At 40.4% G+C, this 10,414-nt stretch overlaps 1 protein-coding gene across 1 annotated transcript; it reads right to left on the bottom strand.

The window, feature by feature from the left end:
• Nucleotides 1-3,640: 3,640 nt before the first annotated feature.
• UQCRFS1 (ubiquinol-cytochrome c reductase, Rieske iron-sulfur polypeptide 1) lies at nucleotides 3,641-8,768 on the bottom strand. Its single transcript, XM_077132299.1, has 2 exons — nucleotides 8,496-8,768; nucleotides 3,641-4,537 (listed from the first exon to the last, which is right to left on the bottom strand). The coding sequence occupies exons 1-2, from the start codon at nucleotides 8,707-8,709 to the stop codon at nucleotides 3,927-3,929; spliced, it is 825 nt and encodes a 274-aa protein (XP_076988414.1). The 5' UTR covers nucleotides 8,710-8,768; the 3' UTR covers nucleotides 3,641-3,926.
• Nucleotides 8,769-10,414: the final 1,646 nt, after the last annotated feature.

Raw genomic sequence — 10,414 nt, 5'->3', positions numbered from 1 at the left:
GAGCAGGAACAAAGGCTGAAAGCATCAGAGCCCAGGAGGAAGGGACCAACAGATACCAGCCACATGACCACCCAGCTGAAAAGGGTGTTCCTGACCTATCAGCCTTCCTTGAATTAAGGATATCTTTCCTGGATGCCTTGGTTTAGACATTTTTATAGGCTTAGAACTGTAAACTTGTAATTTATTAAATTCCCCTTTTTAAAAGCCGTTCCAGATCTGGTATATTATGTTCTGGCAGCTTGCAAATTAACACACAGCATTATTCACAATTGCCAAATGATGGAAACAACCGAGTTGTTCATCAACAGATAAATGGATAAACAAAATGTGGTACATACATGATAGAATATTATTCAGCTGTAAGAAGTCCTGATGCATGCAACAACATGAATGAACCTTGAAGACATTATGTTGAGTGAAATAAGCCAGACACAAAAGAACAAATATTATATGGTCTTGCTAATATGAACTAATTATAATAAGCAAATTCGTGGAGTTAAAATGGTACTAGCATCAATTTAACAAAGGTACCATACCAGCGCTAAGTGACAATAATAGGGGGATATAAGAGATACACGATTTTTGTTTTCAGAGCAAAGAAAATGGTCTCAAATTCATTGTGGTCATAAATGCACAACTCTGTGATTATACCAAGAGTCATTGATTGTATACTCTGGATGAGTTGCATGACATAGAAATAAAACTGTTAAAATAACATATATATATTTATACACACACACACATATATATATAAACATAAGCAGTTGACCAAATACAGCAATTTCAGCACAAAGTCCTGTCCGGTGAACTGCAAATTTCCTTTTAGCCTCCATTGCTACTTAGCAATGTAGTAGTGTTTTCTCGATGTTTCAAATACAAATTATGGGGCGGGCCGCGGTGGCTCAGCGGGCAAGAGTGCTTGCCTGCTATGCCGGAGGACCCCGGTTCGATTCCCGGCCCCAGCCCATGTAAGAAACAAACAAACAAACAAAATATAATAAAACAAGAAAATGTTTAAAGATGTTTCCCTTTCTTCCTCCCTTCCATCCTTCCTTCCTTCTCTCTGTCTTTCCTTCCTTTAAAAAAAAAAAAAAAAAAAAAAAATACAAATTATGGGCTAGCAGACAATAAATTTTAATGTATCACTTCAAGGTGAGAGGTAGTAAATAGGTGGTAATTTTTTTTTCTATTTTGAGGGGCGCTATTGACATTTTTGGCAGTATATTTCTTAGTGTGTGGGCCTGTGCCCCTCCCCCAATTGAACAGCATTTAGCATTCCTGCTCTGTAATCACCACCACCCCAATACCAGCTGCATGTTCTGTCATTGTAACAATCAAAAGACCACAAACACCCCTAGGGTAAAATTGCAGCTCCAGATTGAGAATCATTCTTATGAAAGGATGATTTGGTTGATTAAAATAATGCTGCTGCTATTATAATACTACATGCTGCAAACAGAACAGAATTATCTAAGAAACTCCATTCCAATTATGGGGCTGCGCGGAGGGTGTGCAGGAAACTCAAAGAATATTATAGTTGGATGGGCCCTCAGAAATTATCTAGTCCAGCTATCCTAATTTTATAGATGGGAAAACAAATGCTTCAAGTTTAAACAACAGACCCATGGTTGCTACATGGCTAGGAAGTGGCAAGGCTAGAATTAAATCCTAACTACCAGTCGAGTACTTCTACTACACCATGCTAACTCCCTAACTCAGTAACAGGCATGAATATATTAGCTCAGCTGCTTCAGTTATGTCCAAAGGAAGAAATTATTTTAAACCCTTACATATGATAACAAAAGAACATTCACCAAGGTTTGCTGAGCTCTGAGGATTCATTCTACATTGCTTTCAGGTTAAAACTAAGAAAGAATTTTAGGAATTAAAAAATACATACTAGCAAAGCTCCTACAATGGTAATATACTAAAGAAGTCATAATGCCATTAGTGCCTGGTGCAATTCAAAAAAAAAAGTCAATCACAATTCAGCCTCGAAAATCTTTCAGCTTATAAAACCCATCTTATTGGTATAGTTTATATGGTACTTTATTGGTGTGTGATATCATCTTATTGGTATAGTTTTAATAGGCTTTGGGTATTGGGACAATATTAAAAAGTAGCATGAGAAAAGAAACCGAAAGATAATTTTTCCCACAAGTATTAGCAAAACAGAATCTCTCTTACCTTGGTGAACCAGCAAAAAATATCCAACAAATATAAACACAAACCAAACTCTTTAGGCCTTATCTCATGTGAGATGTTCCAAATATTAATGTGAAATACCATATACTGCTTATGAATAATAACACAATTTCCCTACTTTTAAATAAAAAGATACCAAGTTCCCCTTGGCCATCTGAACATACATAACAGGTCAGAAAGTCCACCACCTAAAATACAGAACATACCAAAAGTGGTAAATTAGCAATATTTGGCACTTTTAAATGCTATGTATTTATATTTTTATGTACTTACTAAAATGCCATTATCTGGTGACCTAGAACACAAAATCCTGTTTTTAAAAGGTGTACCACCAATCATCACACCTCTAATTTTATTTCTAACATGGTACAAATGAACCAAGGACTAATATTTGTCTTTATAAGCATGAAAAGTTGACATTTTCTTTTTGTTATACTTAGCTGAAGATTAGAATGGTGGTTGGTCAGTTCCCTTTGGACAGACATAACCACTTCATCTATTTGCTATTTTACAAATGCACATATGATCACAATGTGGACCTAGTGGAGTTGCTGGCCTACCTCCAGGTACAACAAACCTATCAGAAAGCATCTACAATTCTCAATAAAGATCAATGATTATCAACAAAGGGCAAAGTATCCTCCTAGTTTCCAAGGGAATATCAGACCTTGGTCTTGTTTCACCTGCAAAAGTGGAAGGGGGACTGGATGGGAAAAGGGGGTGTTGACTCTAATATGCCTCCCCTATGCCTCAGTCCCTACCTCCCTTTTAAAGTGAAAAGTGCTGAGTTATTGTAAATCCAGCTGGAAGAAACACCTCAAAATGTTACTACAGAGACAGAACTAGCAAGATTATTTTTGTGTAACGATCGTTATCAAATCTCAGATTCACCATTCTGCCTCTCCTGGGGTAGGCATGGGATCTTTTAGGACATAGGTACTCACCTTAAGACAAAGGAAATAACTCCCATTTTGGAAAGCTTCTCTCAGATAATATGCTCTACTGCCTCTTAAAACTAAATTGTAAGCACTCATGAATGTATTAACATACTCCCATCACAAGACATGAATGAAATTTTGGGCTTGTCTTATAGGCAGGAAACCAGCTGTCCAGAGCAAGGAGCTAAACCCTCAGAGCTGCTAATACCTCATTCAGGAATCCTTCCCATAAGATTATATTCAAGATTACGATTCCCATTACAGAGTAGGGGGAAAACTGCATACCCAGGACTCACATGCAAAATAGAAGACTGAGTCTGCAGCAAAAGAGAAACCTGAATATCTTTTCTGCTAAATCCATAAATACCTCTCAGGACTAGAGGGTGACTAGTTAATTTTCTCAACCTAACCATGGGCTTCACAGGACCTGTCCCTGACACAAAGAAGGAACCAAATATTTGGGTAAGAAAATGACATCAATTACAGATTTACACAAATGTTGTACACCAGTTGGTAATTTTTAATTAAAATTAACTATCAGAACATGGCATCTTTCAAATCTATGACTGAGCTTAACAATGTTTACAATAGCTTTATTATGTGAATTCTTCGAAGTATTCAATATTAAATTCAATTTATTTCACATTAATGTTTACAAATACATTATTAGTAATTTCTAAATATTTCAAATCAACCAACTTTAAGTACAGAAGGCTTGCTCTCAAATAGTTCTTCTGAGGTTACATGAAGACTGAAAGAAGCCTGTGATTTGAGTCCAAGTCTCTAACCAACAATAACTACATCATCACTGGTAAACTCATATGAAGGAACTTCAAGGTTGAGGGGTGCAGGCCCTTTCCTGATTCTGCCAGAAGCATCATAGTGTGACCCATGGCAAGGGCAGTAGTAACCACCAAAATCTCCTGCATTTGCAATAGGTACACAACCAAGGTGAGTGCAAACCCCTATCAAGATAACCCATTCAGGTTTCTTCACTCGTTCTAAATCATGCTGTGGGTCCCTCAACTGGGACACTTCTACTGCAGCTTCCTGGTCAATTTCCTTCTTGGTTCTATGACGCACAAACAGGGGTTTGCCTCTCCATTTAAAAGCCATATTCTTGCCTTCTGGAATATCAGATAACTTGATTTCAATTTTTGACATGGCCAACACATCTGCTGAAGCACTCATGCTGGAAACAAACTGGGAGACGACATTCTTGGCTACATATGCAACACCCACAGTAGTTGTTGCAGTTACCAAATAGGAGAAGCCTTTTCTAGCATCACTACTCTCTTTTGAAGACTTTGTACTATCTAACACTTCGGTGCGACGATAGTCAGAGAAATCAGGCACTCTGATGTCTGTATGGGAATAACGAACAGAAGCAGGAGCTGCAAGACAAACAGAAGGTTGAAAAACACAGTTAGATAAATACTTCGAAAGGGGTATATATCAGGAAACAGTCCTGTATGGACTTACAAACAAAAATAAAAGTGAAATGTGGGGCTCACTGGTCTCAGAATAGTTCAACTGGCAGTGCCAACACATAAAACACCAAGAATTAAACAAAGTCATCCACTAGCTGTCACAATGGTATGAAAGTATAAGACATTTGTAAACTGAGCTCCTCCTGGATAACACTGCTGATTGAGGATTCATATAATCTCAGTGTAAATGAGCTAAAAAAGTTAAACAGTACTGTAAATAGAAATATTTCAAAGTTTCTGAAAATCCAGCCTGCCAAGACATACTATACCTCTCATATGCTGGATTCGAAGAGACCGTAAAACTCATCTATTCCAACTAGTAAGTGACATGATTTTCATAAGGCAATTGTTTAATCTTATCTTCCTATCAAGGTGCTTCCCCAAAGCACTACTAAAAATTCATAAAATACTAATTGCATGGTAAACATTTTATCAACTGTCAGTGTGTTTAACTGCAGAAAATGTAAGGATTTCTATTTTTGACTCTAAGATATAAATTAGTAGTATTTTAACTTCAAGGAATACAACTATTAGGTAAAAAGAGATATGCATACAAAAAATAGGCAACTATCAGAATCAAATGAAATCTGTAAGAGAACTAATTCCTTCAATCTAGTACCGGAAAAGGGAGCAAAATGTTCATACATCCCCCTCTTCAGTGAAAGGCAATAGCTTCAATAAAGGTAGCATTCTCTTTTTCACTACTTTATTCCCATAAAGCAGGCCATGAAAGAGATCAATTCTGTCAAATGAATGTTGAATAAACAATCTATATGGTACTTTGAGGTCAAGGAGTTTATTTTTAAAACAAAGAAACAAACAGATGTACCCTTTTCTCCCAGATCATTTTAAAATGTCTGACAAAAAAATTAATATACTGGAACAAATTTAAGTATGTTTCAGGAAGCAAATTTCTTTGCAATCTGCATATTCATTTTAGGAAATTTACCCAAAGGTTTCCTTTTAGAAAAGGGGACAATAAAAATCCCTCACTTTTAGAAAATTTCTTTCCAAAGAATGATGTACTTATAAAATGCATTTTCATTATAATAAACTTCAGATTTTTGCCTGGCCTACTAAGCTGTTTAATATGATTTTTTGAGTAGCCAACACTCCAATACAGAAATACTTAAACTACTTTTCATATGGTTCTCAAGGTCAGTAATTTTGTGGAAGCCATAAGCATTCATATACAATGGTGAAACCTGTAAAAAACACTCCATCTATGTACTTTTCTGACTAACCCAACATCTTTTGGACGGGACCAAGACACAAGCAGTGGCTACCGGAGGTTCACTTTATAAATCAAAGTGACATTAGAGCATTTAGTATTCCATCTAATGCTGACCTTGTCAATGTAGATTGGAGTTAAGAATCAAGCATGAATTATTTTCCTCTAGTATTGCCTGGAGTACAAACAAAAGATATGTATCATACTTATAAGATGGAAGACCCCAAACAAAGAAACTTCGTACTTCACAAGCCTTAACTTACGTAATAGTAGACAAGGAAATGTACAACACTAATTAGAAGGGCCTTCTCATTCAAGGATCTGGTAGCAAAAGAAATGCAGTCTTCTACACCCAATGCATATAGTAGGTTACACTTTACATTGAGCTATACCACCAAGCACATTTAGAAACGACACTGGCAACCTGCAACATTCTCTAAATAATCTATATACTAGGCTTAATTTAAGTAGCAAAGATGCTAGCCAGATTTAGTTTTAAGCAAAATCAGGGACTTATAGGGCAGGCAGTGGTGGCGCAGTGGCAGAGTTCTTGCCTGCCATGCCAGTGACCCAGGTTCAATTCCCAGTGCCTGCCAATGAAAATAAAATAAAATAAAATAAGGTACTTTGGAAATATCATATAGAAACAGAGAAAATTTAAGGCATTTTTAACAATAGAGAAGTTTTTTCACGTCAGCTCTGATGTGCCATGGAAATTTTCTGCATCAGAGAGAGATGTTTCCATATTGCAACCTTCCTCCCCAACTCAAAGATCTTCTCCTAATCCAACCCTCCTATCCCACACTCACCACTACCCATCTTTCCACAAACCATCTAAACAGGAGATTTTAATATGAACTTATGCTACAAACTGAAGGCATGATTACAGAAAAGAGGTTGGTCGTCTTCTGGTTCTGTTGTTAGCCTGTCCTTAGAAAAGTACTTCTGCGGGCAGGCCACGATGGCTCAGCAGGCAGAGTTCTGGAGACCGGGTTAGTTTCCCGGTGCTTGTCCATGCAAAAAAAAAAAAAAGTACTTCTGTAAAAGAGATAATGTCTCAGTTTTGGAAGACACATTTAGCCATTTGACAAACTTCTAAAATGCTTTTCACTTCTATCGAAATTTTCTCCTTCCTTATTATCTCTTACATCCAGGTCCTACAAGTAGGTTTGGGATGGGTTGAGGTACTTGATTCCAGCCCTAGACAGTTTCCCCAAAATCCACTGATGCTCCCTAACAAATACTTTATCCATTCACAAACATTTTGTACCAACTGTATCCAAACTCCAAGTGGGACTTCGGACTTAGTAGGAGACAGGAAAACAAAGGAATCATTTTTCCATGCCCTCAAACTCAAGGTTAGAGGGATCACCAACAAACACAATACAGAATAGAAAGTGTTGTGTGCCATAAAAAACATAAAGGAATAAAAAAATATAAATTTTATTGATCTGACCCCTGAATTAAGATTGAAAAGATGGGTAAGACTTGGACAAGCAGAAAACTAAGTAGGAGGATCATTAAATGTGCAGAGAATAGAATGAATGAAAGCAGAATTAAAAAAAAAAAATACTGGGGGCAACTTGGTGTGCATGTAGTGCAAAAGTCAAACTCAACTGTCAATGGAACCAGGCAGGTAATACACTGAAACAAGTAGGTCTGGAGAGGACTGCGGTGGAGTGGAGAAGCACTCTTGCTTTAACCAAGTGGGGTAAAGCAATGCACACTAGATTTTCCCACACAAAAACTACAGTCCAGCGTTGCCAGTTTTTGACGCAAATAATCTTTCCAGTTTTTTAAAACTACGCAATATGGCTGCCAGTCCATGACTTCCACTACAGAGCAAATGAAGAACTGAAATGGAGATAAGGCACAGTAGATAAAAGTAAGATCTGCTGATACAGGATGTGGAATACCTTAGGCCAGCGTTAAAACAGTCTCGTCTAACCCAACCCATTCTTCATCAGGATACACTGTTTATCCTAGTGCAAGTCACTTCACCTTTTGGAGTCTGTTTTTTCATCTGCAAAATGGGAATAACGTTAATCTCTGCCTTTTTCTTGTTAAGGATTACCTTGAATATGGTATGAAAACCCTTTGGTCCAGTGCCGAACACTCCACGCTGGAGCTGACGTTGTAGGGCTTTGGCTTCGGTGTTTTACTACTTTTTTTGGGGGGATGGGGAGGGCACTTGGGAAGGACATTTAAGGGATCCATGCCGGTGAGGCGGCAACTTCCTCAATATTAATAGTAGTTGCTTTGCTAGAAGTAGACTCCAGAGCTCTTTAACTTAACCGATATGATACACAATTTAACCTGTGATTAGAAGCCCCGACCAGACTCCAACTGGAAAGACTGGACTCCCCCGACGAAGATTCTCACAGAGGCCCGGAATAACAGAGCTGTAGAGTCGGCAGAGGTCGCCCATCCCAACCACGTCCCCACACAGGTGAGGCTGTCGGGGTTAAAAGGATGCAAGGACCTGCTCAAGGTCGCCTAACCCGGCATCCGAAACCCACTCAGTCTCTGTTGTCCCGCATACCCATACCCTCTTCGGCAGCTCCCGAGGCCAGAGTGAGCGAGAAAGAGGGGATTCCTCAGACCCCGGTCGCTCCCCTCAGCCCAGCTCACCAGTGAGGCCAACGGAGGCGACCAAAGGCCGGCCCGCGGCCTGGCCACTCAGCGACTCTCGGCACAGGAAGGGACGCCTCACGTCCAGCACAGGCAGCTCCGAGGTGGCGGGCACAGCAGCCTGCACCAAAGGCCGCAGCGCACCCGCCACCCCGCGCGATGTGGCTGATAGGACGGGCGCGAAAGGGCCCGAGCGAGCGGCAACCGACAACATGGCGACGCTGCTCCAACCGCCAAGCCGGTCACAGGGACGACCTTCCGGCGGCGGCGCAGGCGCGAAGAGGGGCGCGTCCGTGACGTCAGCGCGCGGGCCGATTCGGAGTCCCGTAGGGTGGGGTGAGCCAGGAGAGGCGCTACGTCAGAGGCGGGGCTACGAAGAAATGCTGCGGGCGGGGCGGAAGGAGGAGGTAGCGATTTCCTCCAGCCTGTCAGTCAGGCACCTCTGGATGTGTCCCCAGCATCTCCTCCTCAGAAGGTGCACAACAGAGGCCCGCAGGAAGGTCCCGTGGGCCGACATATATATAGATATATCTGTGATATCACCTAGAACAGAGCCCTGCACAGAGCCCCGCTAATAAGAGTTTGCTGCAACAATTATCATCATCTAACCAAGAAAAAAGAATGATCGGGACCTGCGTGCAAAATAGAATAATGATAATGATATTTATTGTGTATGAGTTTCTGTGTTTTACCTGCAGTCCACATTCTATAATCAAGGTCCCTGTGAAGTGACTGCTATTATTAGCATCATTTTGCCAATGAGGAAACTGAGGCTTAGAGATGTTGTTTGCTCTGGAGCAGATTCTACCAAGGAGTGAAACACGCAATCTGTCTCCTGACAGTTTTTAACCACCGTGCCTCTGTTTCCCGAAGTGAAATTTTAGGTGGTGCATGGATAGGATGCTAAATCACTATTTATCGCATGGTGAGAAAGTTACTCCCTTTTTACTTCTTTTCCAATTCTTCCAATTACACCAATGAAAAAAAGTCTCTACTTGGTGCTGATATAGCTTTAATTCCTCTCTAATTCTTGCTCATCACTCATTTTAACAGAATGGGGCTGAGTTCAAAGACCCTAGCAGAAAACTGAATCTAAAGAGGATTGAATAACTGTTCATTTTTGTGGTATTTAATTTGAGTTGCCCCCAGTTCAGTCCTGCCCATAGACCTGTTGGTCTAGCATACATAGTGCTTTAAACTCACATCATTTGCTAGCACTTATAAATTGTGAGTATTCCCACATACACACACACCATGATAGGTAGAATAATGATAGCCTCCCCGCCCCACCCCCAAAATGTCCACATCCTAATGAGGCAGGTTAGATAGAGAAAGAGGAAGGAGAAAGTGACCCTAAGAACCGTAACAAAAAGTTTCCTTTGGCACACGAACACCTAGCCCTTACTCAAGTCAGCAACAGAAAAGAACCAATAAAAAGTGCAGCTCATCGATCCCTTATTGAAGCATAACCAGAGGAGGAAGGGGCCCTCCAAGTCCTCATAATGCAAGGACCCCAACCTCAGATTGCTTCTCCTACTTTGGAGAACGCCCACGCTCCTCTCCCCTTCAAGTGTGTACCTTCGCTACGCATTAAAATTTTGATGTACACAGTGGCGAGTCTTTGGATTCTTTGGCTGTACACGTTGACTAGCCTCGAGTTCTTTCCTGCGGCTGAGTCAAGAACCCTTATGGCATCAGCCCCTGGTTGAAGTCTCAACTTCTTCAAGAATTCCCAAGGCTCCCTGGCATCGAATTTATAAAACGATTTGGCTGTGCACATTGACTAGCCCTTGAAGTGTTTCCTATGACTGAGTCAAGAACCTTCACAGCACCAGCCCTTGGTTGAGTTATTGATTTCTCTGAGGACTCCCAGGGCTGTCTGGGAGTTCTAATCCCTGGAACCTGAGAATATGTCACCT

The sequence above is a fragment of the Tamandua tetradactyla genome, chromosome 16, assembly GCF_023851605.1.
Source record: "Tamandua tetradactyla isolate mTamTet1 chromosome 16, mTamTet1.pri, whole genome shotgun sequence".
Taxonomy (NCBI): Eukaryota; Metazoa; Chordata; class Mammalia; order Pilosa; family Myrmecophagidae; genus Tamandua; species Tamandua tetradactyla.
Note: the sequence above shows the minus strand (reverse complement) of the source record. Positions and strands in the feature narration are given on the sequence as shown.